Source organism: Ptiloglossa arizonensis, chromosome 5 (genome assembly GCF_051014685.1).
Source record: "Ptiloglossa arizonensis isolate GNS036 chromosome 5, iyPtiAriz1_principal, whole genome shotgun sequence".
Taxonomy (NCBI): domain Eukaryota; kingdom Metazoa; phylum Arthropoda; class Insecta; order Hymenoptera; family Colletidae; genus Ptiloglossa; species Ptiloglossa arizonensis.
This window is the reverse complement of record NC_135052.1, coordinates 9,961,131-9,983,888: the sequence shown is the minus strand read 5'-3', so window position 1 is coordinate 9,983,888 and position 22,758 is coordinate 9,961,131. Positions and strand designations below refer to the sequence as shown.

Here is a 22,758-nt window from a genome sequence, read left to right as displayed (position 1 = left end):
TGCTTTTAATTAAAATAGCAACGAACATAAACATAAGCAAATACACGGTGAGCAGCAACGATTGAAACGTTTGGTTATGCCGGTAGCGTTTTCGTGCGTCCATTCACGCGAAACATCAAGGATACGATATTAAAGAGACGTTGGGCGAGCGCGCGCGTTAACCACCGTGAAGCAACCGAAAGAAACGAGCCATTACCCTCAAGTATCGCGGCGGTACGAGTTACAATCAAATCTTGCAATACGTTGGAACTTAATGTAATAATTAATTTCTGCGTGTTCCCGCGGTCTGTTTCGCGTATTTCAAAGGCCAATTTATGGGATGGAAATCTGTTACGGTTTCGAACTAATGCGGACCACCAATTCACCTCTATTTAAATTGTACGGAAGGGCTACTTGTCTCGCGGCCCAATCCAATTAGATCTTCTACCTGCTGGAAATTATGGGATTTCAGGCTAGCTCTCTGGGTCATTGAGTTTCGATCGGCTCGAGAATACTTCTGATTGGACGTGCTGCTTCCTCGTGGCTCCTTCTAATTCAGACCGGGGGAAGATACATCGATTCGACCTTTTCCACGACCAAGGTATTATTGAAACTGTTTTCAAAGGGTTCCCCGTCGACGAGCAACGAATTGCACGATACGTAATCGACTTTCCGTACGAGCAATGCGTTTGAACCGGGGAATTAGCTTCATGAGCTCCACCGGTTTGCGAAACTTGCCGGTGAATCCTTGTTTTCTCTTTTCCCACCTTAATATTGCAGTCTACCGCCACACCGGCCCGGGGACCTTGGTCCTTTTTGTTTTCTTTCTTTCTTTCTCGTTTCTTTTTTTCTTTTTTTTTTTTTTTTCTTGTCGGCGGGAGAGTGGAGAGGCGGGAAAAATGAAAATTTCGCGCAAACGGCCGAACTTTCAGAGTGGGGAGGAACTTTCCGTGGCCCGAGACTCCCTCATCCACCAGACCCTCTCATTAGTGGCTTAATAAAGTGGAAGGCTACGCGTAGAAAAACAGAGTCGGGAACGAAATGGAGCTCCGTTAAATCCACGTTTGACAGGTTCCGTTTCTGTCGGACATCGCGCGGAAAAGATGCCTCCTTTGTGTTCCTTAATTTTTCGGACAGTGTTTCAACGGTTCGTGGGTTTTCACGGGCACGGAATTTCCAGCTGGATAAACGTCCGTCGATTATTTTCTTTTTGAGGGAATTGTGGGAGGTGTAGACAGCTGCCAAACGAAACGAAATGAAAAAAAAAAAGAAAAAGAAAATGTGCCATCGCAGAGTTTCTCAAGCACCGTGCACCGTGATTCGCGAACACTCGACGGGGAAAGAGAGTGTTCGCACGGTGGAATGAAAGTATTTTCGACACGGTACGGTCTTAACATTTTCAGTTATTAAAATCTAAATGCAAGAATAGACTAAACGTACCACTGTCTTTTGTATTATAATCTGCAATTTATTACTTTCCCGAGGTATGTTCAACCACTTCTCTGTTTAATTTCTGAGAAGAATTAGTCACTTTGAGGATTAGAATCGTCCAATTTTTTTATACAGTTTCGCAAATTTTGCTGCTGTTCAAAGAGATACGCGAAATCCATTATTGATCTTTTAATACTATTCTACACAAAAATTAATTCGCTAATTCTTCTTATATTTATTTTTGTGGAATGCTTTAGTTAGCGATACATAGAAAGTTTAAATTAAAAAATATGAAACTGTACGAAACTTTAGAAATGTGAATGTTCACATTTTTTAAGAAAAGAAGTACAGTTTCGAAACGTATTAAAGGAATAATAATTGGATTCTACCTGGATGTATCTGAGAAAAATGTTCTCTTTTATCAAAGAGGTTTGCGTGGAGTGAAGTTTGAGAGACACTGCTCTATTCAATTTGTTCTATTTTCGAGTGAAACGATGGAACTAGCTGGTAGCAAAGAAAGGAGATGAATCAGCCTTGAACAGTAATCGAAAAATTTTAAAGAAATCGGGCGTTTCTTGAAAATTAGTTTTAGCCGTTGATAAGTCAAGCATGAATTCCTATTAAAATACGCCATCCATGTGCAAGGAATTCTTCATTAAGGAGAAAACAACGAACGAATGAAAATGTTCGAATACCTATCGATATTCGTACGTGGTTTACAAAAATCAAATTTTTAAATTCGCCGTATTTTTTTTCAAAAGAAGATTTATCCGCATGAAAATTTAATAACCCGTAATATTTGAAATAAGGCGTCGTAATTAAAAAACGAAACGAGGTATTAAAAACTGTCTATACTCCAGAAGCTCGTACTTCTAGAAATAAAATATAGCTAAAGGATACTTTTTAAGAATTTGAATTTTACATATTGTACATTCTATATAAAAAAAAAAAACAGTTTAACAAAGCAATTCTGTCTCATTTTTAATTACAATGTTTACGATTATCTTTAAATGTTATTTTTTTTTTTTTGCCATTTTGAGAAGGTTTATTATATTACCTTTTTACTTTCGTTAAAAAGTACCAGAGTTCGAATAATTGAATTGTTTCCTTTATTCGCAGTTAGCATTTTTCTACGTTGAATTACAGATCGTTGTTCAAAGAGACATATTTATCACGGTTAGGCTCGTCCCTCTGACGATACTTCGTCGAGTGAGATCTCGGTTTCTAGCTAAAATTTCAAAGTAATTGGCATCCCTTTCATGTAGGTAAATTCAACCGCACTTTAATAGTATGACATGTTGCGTGTGTCAAGATAACCGGTTCAGTGGTTTAGCTGCTACCACTTCGGATTAGTACTGCGGCTTTCTCGTTTGTCGAATTACTGGGATTACCCAGATTACACGGATCGTACAAGTACGATACGTCTAATACGAGTTATTCCGTGCATATCTTACTGCTGGAGATCGTCAGTATTTAATCGATTAATTAAATTATACGCTACTTCCAGTCGCCATGGATGAAAATCGTTCTCCTCGAAAATTACTCGAACGTAGTTTCATTAAATCTTGTGTAAAATATGCAATTTCTTTCGCCTAGGTAAAGATAGCAATTCGGTTTAAAAGCGACGATCAAGGTAATACACGGGTGAAAACTTTTGAATTGCACTATCGTCTTCTAACGACTTCAACAGAAGGAGAAGACATTCAAGAGAACGTTCGATCATTGAAATCATTTGAAATGAACTTATAGGCTTCACCGAACAAAATTTCTAAATACGTTTCATTGCTAGATTTATCAAAATTATAATACTTCTTACTCGGTGTGATTTACGAGGATTTTCGGTCGCCTCCTTTTCGAAACAATACAGATTTCTTGAAATTCGAATTTCATTTTCTATGCATAGCTACTTTAGTATAATAGTTTCAAAAAACTTTACATTCTTCGGCGCACGATGTTCGCGCCAGCAGTATCTACCCTCTACTTAGCAAGAAAGTTGAGTTTCATCACGATTTCAAGTCGGGGAAGTTCGCGTTAGGGGGTTCAAGTTTCATCTATTGTAGCGTCGATGTGCTCGTGTTTAATTAAATTACTTCAAATTGTAGACCAATTAATTAATAAACTTCAAGTGAAGTTAATCGTCGACCGAGTAAACTTCGTATTTTATATTGCGAATGTATTAGATAACTTAGAAGCAAAGTAATGTTAGCTGAAGCAAAACATTGGGCGTGGCGGTTGTATAGTTTGACAATTTGTAAAAAATCTCTCCAGTGTTTCGATTCCTAAACCTTATCTCTTTTTTTAAATTTATGGAATCTAAATCATTTGTGTCGGTAACGTCTAAGAATAAAACGTTATAATATATCAGCCTCTAAGCTCAAATAATTTTTGAGACATTAAATGCTAAAGTCTCTATTATTTAGCATCCAGTCCTTGTTATCCATTCGTTGGTTCACTTCTTTCGATTAGTGGTAAACGATACTCGGTTACGTGACTATGGTTCGCCAATCATCCCCACCACTCGTAGACCACTCCTTCAGGGATATTTTCTAAGTCGTCGAGCTATAGATTAGACGAGACTGCTGATCGCGAGCGTCGTATCGTTGGTTTATGATTCCTTAATCGCTATTGAAGTCGGAGCAGTAACACGCTACGAGTGCACGAGATCGGCAGAAAAAAAAGTCTTTCTCATAATGGAAATATTTCTAGAAATAATACATAATCCCTCGTTTAATTAGTGGCTTAATTAATGGACTAATTCGTGAATACATCCGACAAATGTCCTTAAAGATAAATATTCGTATCAAAAATCCGACGTTCGAACATTGTAGTATTTATGCAAACTGTACATAAGATATTGGATGGGTCGTTTAAAAGTGAAGACACGATAATTAAGAACCGAGACGTGGAATTTAGAGACAAACGAAGAAATTAGGAATTGTTATCTTGGTTGCTGATTTTATTTCTATACTAAGAAAAATGTTCTTTTCTGGTTCTTAGAAATATTTAGGGACGAACTTAATCGTTAATATTGGAATAGAACGTTACTGAGAAACTTACCGGTGACATTGAGTATGATATGTTGAACATCGTTGCACTCGCGATTCACTGCCAAGTAGGTAGCCTCGCATTTATAGAGACCCTCGTCTTCTAACTTGACCTTCGCAATTTTCAAGTAAGTTTTCGACGAATTGGAGTTGTATTCTATATCCCACCTAAAAAAAAAACAGAAAAAAGCAAACCAAGTATTATTACACGATGAAACAGTAATGCCAATCGAAGCTAATTGAATCGCTTAATGTTATTGTTCCGATGAAATTTTTCCATCAGACGCAATTAATGTTCCGATCGTAATAACATTTCGAATAACAACAACGGTAATCTTGCACACGTATCCCGTGCATAGTTCACTGCTACTAATGTAGCACACTTGCAATCCTGTTTGGATTGGATAATGAATAGAACAATGGAATGGATTAATCTGTTCGTTATGCTGATAAATCGATAGTATTTTATGTGTGTCGGTAAGGCAACAATAGTATTAGAATTAATACGATGCAATTGCATATCTTATTTGCTTTGCCATTAGTGTGACGGATCTATCGATAGAACTATAATCGTACAACACGTGTGACCGAGCATTGAATATTTTAAAACATCTTTCAATCACGAGCATTTATAACGGAAAGACAAATTGGAGCAGACTTTGCCGATAAGTGTGTCAAGGTATTGCTATCGAAACCGTTGCAATTATAGTATCGCTCGATATTCGTTTATTTTCGAACACATCAGTGATTCTTGACAGAGACAAATATTTATAAAAAAAAAAAGAAAAAGTCTCTACAAAATGTATCAACGACGTGTCGCTAATGTACTACGCAAGATTCGTTCACCGAATCGCTCCGTATGATTCAACCCTGCACGATTTCAGAAGTAATAAAATTGAGCGTGTTCGCTTCTGTCCATTTAGGCGAACATGGTGAAACGAAAGTAGATTTTTACACATTATAACCGTTCGGTGATCGTACGTTAATTTCCTCGCGGCGGTGAATAAAATTTCCACGGTTCGGGGAATGTCCAGATGAAATAAATTTCGAACAACCGTGACACTGGTTTCAATCGCAGAAAGTGTCCGCTCGCTCGTTTGGAACGCGACAATTATCTTCGTCCGGTCGTAGAATACGGAATAAACGTTATACAAATTATTGTGAACGGAGTCCCCCTCGCAATCGTGGCTCCGAATGTTCCGCGTTTATGTCGGTGTTGCAGTTTCAGTTTGTTAGCACGAAAGCTTAGTCGTCGTGGCTGTGGCGTGTATCCCATGAGCGACGCAATATCCGAATGGCAGTGATAATTGTTATTAACTAGTGCGTTTGTTCATTAATGCGATGCATCTCTGTTGATTGCCGGTGGAATGATACACGCACCGGGTGTACAAATATGTTCAGCTGTATGTAAACCAGTTTACACGCGTTTCTGTGTATAATCTATTTATTGTTGGGAGTCGTCACTTTGAGAAATTTGCACACGCAGCGCGCGAGATAACGAAACGTTGGCGACGCTACCGAAACGCGTGCTGTCGCACCTCCGTGTTCACTTCGCGATTTATTTACAAAAGTACGCGATAGACTCCTCTGTGGAAATTTGTGTCGGCGATCGAGCAAACGTCGATCGTTGTCCCGCTGGCTGTGACGCTCGAACGAGCTCATTCGCAAGGGGCAATCCTATTTAGCTTCAACGGGAGAAGACGACGAACGAATCCTCGGATCTACGATCAAATGTTTCGGAGACGTTTGAGAGTCGATCCTTAATAACGTTACCAACGATTCTCGTATTCCGATAAGAAAATATCAGGGACGAACTTTTAACTAACTCGACCAGGTCAATTTCTTTTCGTGATCCGTAAACGAGTTGTAATTTTCTAATAGCGAACGATACGTTACGAAAGAGATTACATTTGACCTCCTCCGATTTGTTTATACTACGTAACAATTTTTATTTCACGCAAAAGATGTTCTTTTAGCCCGTTGGGTTTGTTTGGATATTTGCTAGCAGTTGGGTAAACGAAATTTATAAGGTTGTGTATCAGAAATGTTGAAAGAAAAATCATAACAAAGATTGAATTTCATTATCTCGAAGCTTCTCCGAAAGAGAGCCGGTGAACAAAATTTTTATCGATTCATTGGTTACGAAGAAAGACGAATCGATCACGTTAGGTCACCCTGTATATCTATCATAAACGTTGACTCGTAAACAACAGTGCACTATGATGGAACGAGTGGACCGTTAGTTTAACTCGGTTCGAGTCCCAGTTATAGCTTTCACTCGTTTCAATTTTCATTTTGGTTTATCTCTCCAGCGATATTTAAGTGGATCCATTAAAACGTACTACGTAATTCGCTACAACCTTTTGCTTCGAACTGTAAGAGCATACCGACTCTGTAGAAACTACCTCGCTCGAGGTATACAATAGTCACGATAAAATGGCGAGAAACCCCAGGGGTGTAAACGATTCAAGAAAGGGTCGACGGATAATAGGTGAGGGGAAAAGAACCTAACCATAACAGGAGGTGAGGCGTACGTAAATGTAAAATATTTCAAAACATTTCAATCGTAACGAATGCCATTTCTCGAGCTTGTGCTTTCCGTTTTTGAAGATAAGAATAGGATAGAAAAGAACGACGACACGAGATACATAGCCAAGTAGTTGAACCTGCCAGTGGAATTTATCCTTTAATGAATCTGACCATCTGAAATATTTTCCACGAACCGTAGCAAAATATTTAAAAGCATCGAACAGGGATGCATATTGTACCGTAATGTATAATTTTCTTACGTTAAATCTGTCGTTGTTTACGCGTGGTTGCTATCCTATGCTGACAAAAATATACGTAGTATATTTATTCTCGTAATTTTTTCTCTCGAACCACAGGGTAACATTCTGTGAAAGAAGTTAGTATATCCGAAGAACTCTTCTGGTTACCAAATTCTAAATTGCGGAACGCTTTGTAACTATTTGGAACTTATTGTCCTCGTCAAGTTGAAATCGCCCACAAAGGATTAAATCCGTCTTAAATAGCTCTGGCGCGTAAGCCAAACTTGCAATTTAATGAGCTCGAAACGGAGATAGAGCAGGATAATACCATGGACTGGAAAATACAACGAAATCGAAACAATTCTTCGACCTTTCTTACTCCTAATTCGTACCCTCCGTAAACCGCACAATAGCGCGATAATACGTCAGAGAATTTAACCACGAAGTTCATCGAACAACCGTTTCGCAGTCGTTCGTAGCTGCGCATTAATTTACATAATTAACGAGAAGAGAGACAAAGTTCGACGAGCAATGTTATTTATTACGAATCGATCGTTTAAATTGCAATAGTTGCGCATCTTTGTTGCTTATGGTCTTCGATTTCTGAATAGAGCCACACTCTTTCGTGGATCGATTTGTCTCGCCGATTGTGCGCGTATAAGTATCGGAGAAAGGTGTTCGATAAACGTACACTTCGTGAAATGTTTTAAACGACGGACATAACCGAAATAGTTCGGAAAATATTTCTCATCCGACGATGAAACATTGAAACGTTTCGCATAACGGGTACGGCTCGTTAAGAAACTTGAAATATTTCATGTCTAAGTAAATTTTCAACCTAAACTTCTCAAATTTCCAGTTAATTATCCTGTAGAGTGCAGCGAAACAATTACCTATTTCTGAGAACACGACCGGAAAAGCACCTAATTAAACGTTTTGTTCCATGGAAGTTACTGGCTGGAATCCATTGACCTATAATTTCCCGATAATAATATTCATTTGCGTACTAGCGAACTATACACCGAATGGAAACTCTAACCAGATTCGTAATAGAGGACCCATTGGACACTTTTTCAACTTATTGGACACTGTTCTTCATTGAAACATTCTTATCTATCGCGTTACCGAGTTTTACCGTTCGACACCCCACCACTAGGTTGGTTCAACTACGAACCAATCACAGAATCCATTTCCTGTGTTCGGAGACGAGCATTATCCAATCATCCTCAAGCTTCGGTCCCTCGAAGAGTATGGAATGTACTATCGAGAACATAGGAATTTTAGCATCAATGGAGAATCAATTTCAAACAATTCACCTACTAAAACGTATTCGCTGACGGATTAATCTTTAATTATCATCGTCAGCCATGTATGTTTACGGGGTGTCCCGAGATTCATAGTACAATTTAGGTCAGAGATCACCTCGATCGATTACGATCCATATCGTTGCGCTTCGAGATACTATAATTCTTTACGTAAAATTAGAGTGGGATTTAAACCATGACTGTTTTCAAATTTACTGAAAAAGTAATTAACAGTCCTCGAGTCGAACTTTTACACCGATCGTCGAGCGTTACTCTCGTTTCTTTTATCCCAGACGTGTCGCGAATGTAAACGAATACGTATCAAACTCGATGTAATCGATATTCCTTAAGGTGGTTCGATACAGGAGTATCGACTTCAAAAGTAAATGTACCGGAACAACCATCGTCGTACCAATTCAGTGTTATAAACATTTCGAAAAGTACAATTACGGTCGGTCGATTTCGAACGTGTCCCGGACCACTGCAAAATTATTTCGTCAATATCGAGAATTCCCTAGCATTGACGGTAAACAAGCGTATTGGCTGCTCGAAACTTAGGCCAGTTTCGTCGAGTTCTGGATTCTGTTCAACTTCAGAACGGAAGAATCGTCTTCCCCTGTAACTCACGTTGTTTCAATAGAGGAGTTTCATACACCGTATTGATTTTGCAGGGTAGTCTTACCGATCGATTTTTAATTCTACCGATAGCAATTTGTCGGAGTTATATAAGAATTACTAACAAAGGACTCGGAGAAGTTCAACCATCGGTTAGCCTCTGATTGCTATCTTTTAACGGGTCGAATTCACATTATAGACATTCCTGTGAATCTCCTAAACCTGACCGCCACCGATAATCGAAACTCGAGAATTATTATATCGGATAAGGTCCGCCACGAATTGAGAAAATATTCAATTTTTCATCATTTTTATTATACGTTCTTTCGAAATTTTCAAGACCCAGAACGTGGGAATTTTCTTCTCAGATTTTCTAATACGTCGACAGATACGCTTTTGCGTCAAACGGGCAGACGAAGTTGCATTATTACGGAGACGAAATGTTTTTACACGAAAACGCGTAAAAATATTTGTATCGAAACTCCCGTACAAAAAATGAACACGACTGTATAAAAGTTTGCCACAGTTTTGTACGGATAGCGGTTTAATGCTCTCAAAGTAGTAGCACGAACGTCAAATCTATCGTTTATATCCATATAGCCTCGTTCTTTTCTCCTTGGTTGAATTCTTTTCGAGGAAGCTTCATGTCGGAATTCATAAGAAATAGTGCAGCGCTAAGCAAATACGCCTTTGAAGGTAGTAGTCGTACCAGGCAATTTTCTTCTCGGCTGTAATCACTTCTCCCATCGCGCCTTTGAATGAAAGAGACAAAAAGTCGATAGAAAAAGTAAGAAAATAAGAGAAACGACGTAAAACGACAGACAGATGCGCACGAAGGCAGAATAGCAGCTAGATGGAGAGGAAAAGAGTAAGATATAAGCTCAATTTTAGATAGATGGCAAGCAGAGGAACAAGATGGACAGTCATATAAGTAAATTGAGAAGCTCGGAATTAAAGAGTACGAAGGGTAACGTGCGATGATGAAAGGGAACGAGAAAGGGGAAAATGAAGTTTCGAGAAAAATGAAGTTTTTTTTTAAGAAAAAAGAGAAAAAAAAGAAAGAAAAAATTCGCATTTCGTGGCACGATACGGTAAATGAATCTTTCCGATGAGAAAGTTTTCGAATGAAAGACGACACACCGGAACACACGAAAAACACGAAAAAAAGTCAATTTCTCAGTTGCTACTGAACGTATCCTAGGTTTCCCTCTACTTAGAAATTTTCTGTATGAAAGTATCTTTAGAAGTATCTTAGCTTCGTGAAATTATATTTTGAGAAAAAGGCTTTCACGGAGATTGCCGAGGATAAGGAAGCGTGTTAATACACGGATAGAAAATTCTTTCATGTGTCCGTTCACGTATCCAACAACACGGCTTACGGGACGGTAGGGGAAAAATTTCTTCGTGTAATATTTTCTTGAAATATTTCACTCTGATTTCGTATTTCTACATTTACAATTAATATTATCTTTCATTTTTCGTTCCATTCTTTTTTTGCGTTCATCGCTGTCGATGGTACATACGTTTCGATGAGTTACTTATTCGAACAGTTACTTTAAATAAAAGTTATTTTTTATGGTGCGATTTATCAAAAACGAACAACTTTTCAAGAACGCGAAAATAGCTGAGGAGTCCATTTTTAATAATTTAAGTGTCAATTCATTTTTACACAGGACCAAAGATATTTTAAATACAAACTTGATAAGATCTTGTAACAAATTGAGCAATATTTGGATAAATTTTGATTTCATTATTCGTTTTCTGACTCATTAATTATTTGTATTATTTGTATTATTTATACCATTCGTTTATTATTTACACGAGTGCAGTTTCAGTTCAATTATTCCGAAACTACGTTTATTCATATGCATTATTTATACACAATTTTATTTATACTATAATTTATTCAATCGCAGAGTCAATACGGAGCTTCTTTAACGTAATAATAATTCATACAATATTGGCATTATGTACTATTTGCAAGATTTATGAAAAGGACGAATAAATTTCCTGTTGTTGCGGATAGAGTATAAACACAATATTAAATGAAACGAGCTAAACGTTAAATTAAATAAATTATTACACAAATGGCAATATCGTCGTGTATCGCGAATAAATCAACGTATGCTGATTTTAGTTACTATACGGGGTATCCCACAGGTTTCCACATGAATTTTGTCAGCATGTTTTTCGACAAAGAACCATGGAACATAAGTCGTTTCCAAATAGGTTTCGGTGTGCCTATTTAAAGATAGCATAAGTCTAGAATCTTTTTCGTTAGATTAAACCTCGCGAGGACTACACGGATCTAAGGCCCACGAAATTCAGGGACATATAGTTTGGAAAAAGGTAATGGAAAATAGAGAAACAAGATAATACCCAACGTGGGGCCCAAAAAAGAGGTTCAGATTACGAGGACTACGTCGATCCAGGTTTCAAAGGTCCAGGATACAATTTAAGAGTAGCTAACGGAAGATCGAGGACCAAGGTGACACCAAACACAGAGCATAAAAACGGTGTTCGTGTTACGTGGATTACGCCGATCTGAATTCACATGGTCCAGGGTCACACAGTTTGAAAGAAATAAACACAGATCGGGAGTAAAAGTGAGGCTAGACGTAAGACCCGAAAGAGTCCAGGTTACAATATGTACCGTTTACGTTTGATGTCTTTAAAAAGTCTCAAATCCTGTGTACGTGAACAAAGATATACTTCCCTGGTAACACCATCGATGCGTCTCGTTGTTCAAAGAAGACAAAGTTTTCGAAGTAATGCACTGCCTTAAGTGTACTTTCGTATCGTTACGTGCAAACGATCCAATTGCTTTATTTCCGATGCTGGTTACTCGATTATTCCCACTCATAAATATGTATGGAATTTTGTACAATTTCTACACGCGATAATCACGTACTTCGTTAGCATCGGTAATGCGTTGCAAACGCCACCGGTAACGCAAAGGATCGTAACAGTGTAGCTGTAATCAAATGCTTCCTGTATCGCTCGATACGATTACGCGGTCCGTGTCAAAGACATTACAAGAATTTTTATCAAACGGAAAGGTAGCCGGAGAAGATCAGCCACGGTGTACTTTTATATTCTCGGAAGCGACCAGCTCGAGCGTCGAATGGATTTCTCAACGTGGAATTCAAAATCAGACCAATTGTACTCCACTTGAACCACTGTCGCCGTTATGGAAACTCGCGTTCATAAAATTGTTCCCGGTTCGCGGTTTCGCGATTAAAAACCGGCCTCTTGAAGGGGAAAGGTGGACAGTAGGCAACCGATTAAATCGGATAGGGTAAATGAGAAAAGTTTGGGAGAAGTTCCCGGATGTGGCGATAAAAGTTTCGAAATGTAAATGAACATAAAGCAGTCCGCTGTTCCCTCTTCTTCTTTTTTTTTTTTTTCTTCTTCCACGGACAATTCTGTCGCGTCACGTGATAAGTGTTGGTTCGAAGCCGCGCGGACGTTTTTCAATTACAAGGAACGAGCCTCCGAGAATTTTGATCGCGTTCGTATAACCGAACGACAACCGGCGGAGAAACCGTGAAAAATTGTCAACGCGCGGCAAAGGAAACCGGGCCAATAGGATAATAAACTTTTCACGAAGTTCGCTCACTTGTCTGGTTTCTTCGGTTTCTAAAGCGAATCGAGCGGAGAGTTCCATGGGAGGCTGGCCAGCAGGTGTGCACTTCCGCGTGGATACGATACTGACGGTTGTTGATTAATTATCGATAACTTGTCGATAAATAAGAACTCCTCGATGGTGTACCAAGATGGTGGAAATCGGGCAAAGAAAATATAATACGCGGTAAACATCGAGTCTGTTTACACGCGTAAATCTAGATTGAGATGCTTCGAAAGTATCTTAAATGTTCTCGATCTGTGAGAAACGTAACTGATTAAAAGATCGAAAATGATCGTGCAAACCTTGGAAGCTGCGCTCGGAGCAAAAGTCGACTGAAAAATGGCTCTCGGTGTCTCATTTGAATCTCTTCGCACGGTTTATCTCCGATTCCAAGTTTCGCAAAGATTTCGAATCGGGAGACGTTTCCCGGTCAACTCGATTCGAAATCCTCGCGAAACAACTAGAATCGGGGATAAATCGTGCGGCGAGATCGAAACGGGACACCCTGTGTGAGCAACTAGAAACTGGTGGCGACTTGAAAACGATCTGGTGGCGAGGAGAGTAGATGACGGCGAGTTACCCTTTTGGTAGGGGTTAACCATATCGGAGCAAGTTCTTCCTCTCGCGAATGTCGACGTCGATTCTTGCTGTTTGGGTTGATAGACAGGCAGAGGTTGCGGTGGTGGAGGATGCTTTCCGTAAGTTGCCTTCAATCTCGATTAAGATCGGTGTGTCGGTGCGGTGTGGCTGGTTGGATTTGCTGTCAGCCATAGGATGGTGGTTGTTAGACGAGAGCATTGCTCGAGCCTTGTTGCCAAGTTGAAGCTGTGGATGGTTGCTGATCGTCGAACCACGTGTGTTGTTGTCGACTCGTGCTTTAGTTACACAGGGTGTCCGGTAATTGATGGTACAACCGACCGTATGAACATTCTACGCGAGAGGGTGGATGGAAAATACGGAGTAACGTTCGTACGAAGCTTCGTTTCGGAGAGAATGGATTTTGAAAATTCGTCCGACCGTTATTCGTTATTTCTATACGTTTCGTTAACACGTGCGGTATACGCTCCACGTTGAACGTCGAGTTATTTGTAAAGTTCACAGTAACGTCTTCGCGACCGTTAATAAATACGTAACGTTGAAAATTAAAAATGTATCGCATTTTGAACTCTGCATTCTTTTCTTTCCAATCATATTTTTTTCACCGTTGTAAATATTCTAAGCGGTACAATATTTAGTCAGGAGCATCGAGAAGTGACCAAAAATCGCCCCGGCGCGTGTTAAACATCGATTGTAGCGTTATATATTTTTCTTCGATCTTTCCGTCTCGCAACTAGAATCGGTTGAAAGGAACGACATCGTCGTCGATGCTCCCTGTTATCAACTCAAGTAGAAACAACGAATAATGGACAGACACGTTAGACGAAGTACTCAATCGCGTACCTATCCGTCGAACCTTGCGTATGATATTTCTTGGAAATCACGACCGGAACGATGAAGTATTTTCTATATTTTCGATTCATCTTCTCGCGTAGAATGATCGTATCGTAGCTCGTACCTTCAGTTATCAAGCGTTCTGTACAGTATGCGTAATTCGAGCTGCGACGTCGTCGAATCGTATACGCCATTGTTTTAGCACCGGCGCGAAGATCGAGTTCAGTGGATTCGGTCCGTACGGTGTGAACTCGTGGACACGATCCAGGACTCATCGGTTGTCGAATAGCAACCTCGGGAGATCCATTACCACGAATTCGATATTACGACGACATCCCTGTGTCCGTGGTACGTCCAGTGGTCTCGCTTACGGAGACTTCGTTATTCGGTGTCTCCTTGTCCGACGTAAGGCCTCTTCGTACACCTGCTTCCCCTTTCAAACGTTCCATCCCTGGCACAACATATGTACCTACGTTGTCGGAGAAACCGCGTGACGTTAAACAAGCAACCGTGACAAGCCAGCGTCCATGTTGTAAGGAAACTCACGGACCGTACGCACGACGCGAGTGTTACGCCAGAGTGGGAGAACCCTAGAGGTCTCGTGAGTGGTCTCCTGACCTGGACAACGCTGTTCACTTTCTAGCGTTGTTCAAATGGGAGAAAACGATGCGAAACGAAGGAGGAAAGAAACGTGTCTCGATTTTGGGACACGTTGGTCGAATCCATCGGTCAGCCGATCACCCGAACCGCTGTTCTCGTCGATCGAGGAACGCGTGAAACAAATATAGCGTTCTGCTTAAGTCCGCTTCGAGCGTTCAGTTAAACAACAAAAGTACCCTCTTTGGCTAGAAACCGCTGAATAGGTTTTTCCCTGCACGATGGTGCCCTGTTGGCAACGGTATCGTGGGTACCAATTGCCGAAGAACACCTACGAGAAGATGAATCCTGGCTTAACGGTGAAAATTGGCTAACTACGAAAAACGATCTATAAATAACTATTGCTTGTTCCCATCGCTGAAGGGGATTCGTCTCGTCTCGTCTACGAAACACGTAATTTAATCGGTGCTCGAATATCGGCGAAATATGTATCGTTAACGCGTCGATGAAACTTTTTCAACGAAACTTTCGTATCGGCGAGTTTTTCCCCGATTGAAACGAGGTCCAACGCGATAGAATTTGATCAATTTTGCTACAGAGTATGAACGATATTTAACGAAATTTTAAACAAGTGAATTCTAATCCGAATTGTAACCTGTTCGGTTTCAATTGAATCGGAACGCGTTCGGGAATACAATTGCGGAAGTTTCGTTCGGAGAGAAGTAAAAATAAACTATCCTCGAGGAGCACTTCTTCCCCCGTGCCTTCTTCTTTTCTACGTTCAACGCGAGACAAAGGCGAACTTCGAAGCGTATCGGGTCTAAAAATCAACACCTCTGTTCGATAAGTGCTTGGCTTGGGTCCCGATTTTCGCGGAGTTATCCAACCTCCATCGCGGCAGACTATGCGAAAGTTGATCAGAACTGGCCCAATACGAGCCTCGATTCCTTTCAGAGACTCTTCCTTTTCCAGTTTCTCGCGACACCGGTGACGTTTACTCGTCGCGAGACGCTCGGTTACCGAAAGATCTAAAAAAAAAAACGATCCTCTCGCGACGCTCCTGAATCGTTACCAGCTTGCAGTCAAGGGCACTACCGTTTTAGCACCCTGTAGTTTTTACGAGATCGCTGTATTTATTCCATCGAGTGTAGTAGTCGATAGCGTATCGTGAACCACCGAGGTATAGGTGGAGAGTGTGGCAGCTGCCGCCGCGCTTCGACCGATGAAATCTCAAAGGGAAAAAGAGTCACGTTTCACGGCTTATGTTCGTTTCATCGGGACCGTCTCGATTGCGGAAATAAAGATAGCGTATCGAACGAGCAAAGTTCCAACTAGACGGCAGATATTTCGGCGTGATCCACCGCTGGTGGAACGATTAACGCGGATACGTAATTTCTGTCGATGATATCGGAGTTCCCAGTTTCTTCGAGAAACGACGACCGGTCTGACAAGTAGATCGTCCCATCTGGTCGGAGGGGGCCACGGAGGCGAGTATTCAGGAAAAATTAAGGTCATTGGAATAGGGTTCATACCCCGTCCGTTTGGTCTACTTTTCCGATCTAATCCCGGATTACCACCTGTTCAGTTTCCTTAAAATTACCTCCCGTCGCCGGAAGCTTTCAGAGCCCGCAGATGGCGATAATAATTCTGTCGTTTTAATCTTTTCGATGCAATATTCATTGTTCCGGTTGTTTCGCGATCGAACGTTTCGTCGTCGATCGAGCGCGAAAAAAAAGAGAGAACTGAAAAGAGAGAGAAAAAAAAGAGTAGAAACGTTTCCAGCGCACTTTTTGTATTTCCGTGAAATAAAGAGATGCGGTTTCTCGTTATTAGGCTTTCAACGCGCGTGTATCGAAATGGAGCGCTACGTTTCGGACGGTAATAACGTTTTACGTTGCAATTTGCGTGCGTGTGTAATGCACTTTCCAGGGAACATCCAATGCTTTTCTACTTTTCCATTTATTTATATATATATAATGGATATATAAATGAATATATAAATAATATGTACAATAAGTCCTACCTTTATGTTTGTTATAAATAGGGAACGAAATGTTTAAGTAATTCTTCACGGTAAGTTTTATGTACCGTTTGTTTGCAGAAATAACGCGTACTTGCGCTATAACAGAGGATAACACAACGTAGACCAAACAAACCGTGTTGCTCGTGTTTTATTGCGAGGGTGGTGCTGTTAACGCTGGTAGTAAAGCTGCGCTCAATTATGCTGCGCATTAAGCGCATCAAAGGTTGTTCAATTATGGTAACTTTCATTGAGGATGTATTCTCTCCGTATAATAATTCTGTTATTGCGAATTCCTATTCGCACACATTTCCTATTTTTATTCTCCGAATCGATTATACCAAAAATGGTCCACTAACGAAGATATTCGTTGTCTGTGTTATTTCGTATAATCGACGTATCGATAAAAAAAAAAGAAAATCGAAGCGATAAATAAAAAGATCGGTTACTCCGAAAAGACTAACAGCGAAAGCTACCGGGCTCGCGATACAGTGTTGCTCGTTATTATCGTGCACTCTGTCGCTGGATGGGTGACAATCGAATCATTCTGGATACGCCTCGCGTTTATGGGACCCTCGAATTGACGCGAAAAATTTTATTCGAACCCTTTGACTACGGGAGTAGATCTCGATTTCAACCGACAAAATCGGGCAGGCCGATATATTTGAAAATGGGGTGGGTAGCGATTCGTATCTCGACGTTACGACAAGAGAGAGCGAGATAGAACAACAGCGAACGAGTCTTTACACGTGCTCGATAGACGGAACTTCGAAGCGTGTATCGATCGTTAATGCGAGATGAAAATGTTTCTTTTCTCCCGTTGTATCTTTACAAAAGTACTGTCAAAGGACCGGCGAGATTTTCTCGATAAAGATGATCTTAAACGCGATCTCGTTCGGATTATTTTTAATTAGACGAGATCCGATTTTTTTCGAATCGAGATCCGCAGCTGTTGGAATCGATCGATTGCACTCGTTACGTAAATGTAAACACCGGGAGGGGTGATTACGTTGCGAGAATCCGGTGTAAAAAATTGTTACTCGAAAGTAGAAATTCTCGTGGTCCCGTATTGGACGCCCGTAGGCGTTTACTGCACGCGGTACTCTAATTGACCGAGCCTCTATAGACGCCACTGGCGGTTTAAGAGTTGTTACCTGTACCAATGATAGGGGTGGGTGGGTATCCGACATTTTGGGTAGGGTCGGGTACTTTTCTCGGATTCGGGTAGGGTATTTTTCTCGGGTTTGGTTCGAGTTCTGAAAGTTTGTGATACTCGGGTATCTGAAAATCTACAATGTCTATAATATTCCTATCCGAATATTATAGATGTCAGGGTTATCGACTCAACTTAAACACTACTTCACTCGACTTTGATATTGGGTATTCTAGTATCACAAGTTTTCGAGTCTCGATCCGATCCGACTCGAGTCACGTTCAACTCGACTCGAGTATTATAGATTTTAGGGTTATTGAATCAACTTAAACACTACTTGACTCGACTTTGATATTGGGTATTCTAGTATCACAAGTTTTCGAGTCTCGATCCGACCCGACTCAAGTCACGTTCAACTCGACTTGAATATTATAGATTTTAAGGTTATCGACTCAACTTAAACACTACTTCACTCGACTTTGATATTGGGTATTCGAGTATCACAAGTCTCGATCCGATCCGACTCGAGTCACGCTCAACTCGACTCGAGTATCATAGATTTTAGGATTATTGACTCAACTTAAACACCACTTGACTCGACTTCGATATTGGGTATTAGAATATTACAAGTTTTCGAGTCTCGACCCGACCCGATTCAAGTCATGTTCAACTCGACCTGAATGTTATCGACTCAACTTAAACACTACTCGACTCGACTTCGATATTAGGTAATCGAGTATCACAAGTTTTCAACTCGAGTCACGTTCAACTCGACCCGAGGCACGGGTACCTGAAATTTTCGGTAACCCACGCATCTCTAACCGCTGATCTTCGAAACCTAAGTAACCCGGTTGCCTTTTAATCTTCGGGTCACCAGAGTTGATAAGACGTTCTCGTGATCGTTAAATCGGCATTAAAGTTACGATATACTTTACCTGTCAGAGATGTCGTTGCTGCCGCGTGTTATTTCACCGTCCTCGCTGAAAATGAAGATACGCGTCGCGCCGCGATACCATTTGATGCTGTGAAGCCCTTCGCACTGCGGCAATTTTAGAACGCAAGGCAGCAGTACCTCGGTCCCCAGTTCGGCTTGCTTTTTACTCTCCAGCCACGGTTCGCCACTTCCTGAAACAACGTATGCAAACGCTATAAATTCTGCTACGTTCGTTTGCAAAAAGGATGAGGCTATTTCGAAATGGTTTCGCTGGTTCCACGAACGGATCGTTACCGTTTGGTAGTACCGTTGCACTCGAGAGAATTACCAAGACATCGTCACGATCTTTGATGAGATACAGTGACGTATGAAAGAATTCGAGTGTTCAATGTTGGCAAGATCCGAAGCGAATCTCACAGCACTTGCAACGTTTATAAATCGTCCGTTGCGAATACAAGACGTAGAAAAGTCACGAAACTACTAAAAAAAAAAAAAGAAACTAGGTTATCGATAGATTATCGCGCGTCAACATTTTGCACAAGTGCCCTTGGAACTAATTACGTATCGAAGGAGTCGATTCGTGTCGCGCTATAATTTAACCCGTAACATTAACTTTCATCGAATCGTAGATTTTTATCGAGTTTCTTTTAAAAATACTTTTCCTCGCTGTACGTTCAAACACGTGAAGAAGGTAACTATGGCAGTGTTTATGTACTACCGTTTCGATCCACGGTTTACCTTTCCCCGTGACATTTCCAACGACCCTGTCTCGAGTTTCTCTCTCTCTCTCTCTCTCTCTCTCTCTGTACTTTTTCCAAGTACATTCTTTTTTCTGCGTAGAAATATTTTCTCGCGCGTAAATTTATTCGAAGAAATCTTTACGTTAAACTCCTGTCCGCGTGATTCGATGTATTCATACGTATCTATGTACGTACGTATGACGAGTAGAGTGATCCTGGCGCGCATAGCAACAGGGCTCGCGCATGCGCACAGGATACGATGATGGTTAACAGAATAAAAGGAGACTGTGAAGCTTTGCATTCCGCGAACGTCAACAACCGCACTCGGGAGTATCAGGCTTTAACCAGCTCCTCGGCAGTAATTAGAACTACTCTCAAAATGCAAGCTTAGGCACTTTCGTTATAAGAACGCTTCGGGAATAGGGCTTTAACCAGCTCCTTGGTAGCAATTAGAATCTCTACCGAAATACAAGCTTCGGCTTTTCTGGTATAAGAATGTTCCAAGATATTGGCCATTAACCAGCTCCCTTGACAGCGACTAGAACGCACCGAGTATCGGGCTTTAACCAGCTCCTCGCCAGTTTTTAGAGTCCCTGTCTCCTTCACTCTCGCACTCGGAACACAAGCTTAAGGCTATTTCGGCATAGAAACGATGCGAGGTATCGGGTCTTAACTAGCTCCCTTGACAGCGACTAGAACGATCCTGGTATCGAACTTTAATCAGCTTTTAGACAGCAATTAGAACTTTACTGCGAATTTAAAGCTGGCTCTATGGTACTTACTTAGACGCGTGCTTTTAGCCTCTTCTCAACCAAAATAGTACGTATTAAGTATAATTTGAATACTTTACGTTAAGATTCTACACACCAGGGAATCGTGAAGTCAAGTTTTTCGGTGACTGGTAATTCGAGGATCGTAAATATACCGATACTTTCATTTCGGAAAGGTTCCAATTTGAAGCGCAAAAAATGAGGAAATATTAATAATAGAAATTCTATTCGCGGGTTATCGCTATCGAGCGTTACGAAAGCATACGAACAACTAAAATTATATTCCAACTATAAGCGATGTAAAATATACTAAACGAATAAGGAACGATGCTCTTAGTTTAGAAATATGGTGAATTATTTAGTCTCTGGCGCAAAATATTAAATCGAGGCTGCGATGCAAATTAATTGCGCCGCAAAGATTCACTTACGTTCCAAACTTGTTAATCGACTTGATCATTAGGAAATTGTATACCATTTGTATATATTTTCCCCTGATCTTTTCTGTTTCAATGTTTTATATTTCATTCTTTTATGCATTAGATCCGATTCATCGCAAGATAGCTCAGTTTTCTCGAGGATATTCTTATTTCTTATCCGTCGCTACGATCGCTGTGAAGTAACACAAGAAGAACAATCGAACGAGCAGTTGATTGCCAAAGAGAGTGTCTAACCTAGTGTTTCATTTAGGAGAGAGGGATACTTTTTCAAATAAATGTAAAAGATCGTTTATTTAACATAAATGTGCCCACGTGTCCTTCACCTACATCTTTCCTCAACTTAATTCGTATCTAACTTTGATAACTCCCATAGTTTCGTTTATCTCAAGTGAAATTTAAAAGACGTATAGAATTGTTCTAAATTCGCCACGTATTTATATATTTCTCGATTGGTTAATATTTACGAATATTTTCAGCTGTATCGTTGCTTGCGTCGAGAACGGGATCTCTGTCTAACAATAAGGCGATTAAATAACGAAAGTTTCTTCTTCGACGTCTGTGCAAAACAAAAGGAAGCTGTGCAATACTTAATCGTTAAAAAGTCTAAATTAGTCGTGCTCTTATTATCGAAGAATTGACGTTCGAAGATTTTTTTTTACACAAAATGCCGCAATTTCGAGTAACGCGTATCCAAGTTACGACTTCCTTCGACTAATTATAGTAAGTACGATATTTTCGTGTTCTACGATTTCTTTCGTTAAACGGATCGTAGAGACATATTTTTAACATTTTGTTATATACAATATTTGTGAAACGTCGGAGTAAAAAAAAGTCAATCCTCTCGATATCCCAGAACTCGTTTCACGAAATGACACACTACGCGAACGTTTCAATATTTCTTTCGTATCGTTGCTAAAGCTATAAATATAGCACTTTTTACAAAAATATGAAATGATAAATCACAGAAGAGATCACAACGTAGCACAGTATACGAAACAATTTTTTGTTTTTATCCGAAATCGTATATCAAAATTTACAACGGTCCGTGCGTTGTTTTAATGTCACGTTTCTAAACAAACTTCTTCATGAACTGCAATCACCGATTTTGAAATTTCGCGAACGATCGAAAATATTCCCAGGTAGCGCCGACTCTTCGAGTACGTCGATTAATCGTCGTTATTCTAATAAGTATTTCCCGTGTTATTAGCGGGAAATTATCACTATTATCTGAACATTAATTAGAGTTAAATGTGAACTCTGAAAGCCAGGACTGCTCTAATTTACATACACGTACGGATACCATGTTGTGAGCACGGTAGTAAATTTCGTAGTCACAACTTATGATAAATAAGAACATAATTCTTGGTTAATTCGTGGCAAAACTCTGCACAGTCAAGAGAGTGCAGCAAACTTGCGTAACTGGAAGCGCCTTGGAAATTGACGACTTAAAGTGATTTATTAGTGGTTTCTGTGACACAGACAATTTCATATGCCACGCCATGAAGTTCCGCTAATTTTATGCAACGAACCCGTTAGAAAAGCGTTCCGCGTTCAGCGAGAAAATTGAATCGAGAAGAAAGTAACTGTACCCACGGTCCGAATCACGGGCATTCATTGGACATAATATTTTCAACGACCACGATAAATCAGAAAATAGCGTATTCGTTGTCGCGGTGTCGCACGAAGCGTATTTCCCTCAATGGAAATTCTATTTTATGCGTCTCATCCGTTTTCGCAATTTCCAAGTGTTGCGCCAACTGCTCCAACAATCACCACTAGAGCTCCATAGACGTATCGCCCATAAAAATTCTGTTCACCATTGAATCGAAAAGTTGCCTCGAAGGAGACAATAATCAGACAACGATTTTCGAGCCTCATAAGTTATCCATGTATCGAAATCCGATAAT

At 40.3% G+C, this 22,758-nt stretch overlaps 1 protein-coding gene across 11 annotated transcripts in view; it reads right to left on the bottom strand.

Moving 5' to 3' along the window:
• Positions 1 to 22,758, bottom strand: part of LOC143146703 (hemicentin-1-like) — a 382,634-nt gene that overhangs the window by 129,610 nt on the left and 230,266 nt on the right. For all 11 annotated transcript variants that reach the window (XR_012992051.1, XR_012992055.1, XR_012992054.1 and 8 more), the window contains 2 exons: positions 18,906 to 19,095; positions 4,468 to 4,622 (listed from right to left, as the gene is read on the bottom strand). Coding sequence is in view for 6 of the 11 variants with exons in the window: in XM_076311234.1 (XP_076167349.1) it covers positions 4,468 to 4,622; positions 18,906 to 19,095 (345 nt within the window). In the remaining 5 variants the exon portion in view is untranslated. The remainder of the gene's footprint in view (positions 1 to 4,467; positions 4,623 to 18,905; positions 19,096 to 22,758) is intronic.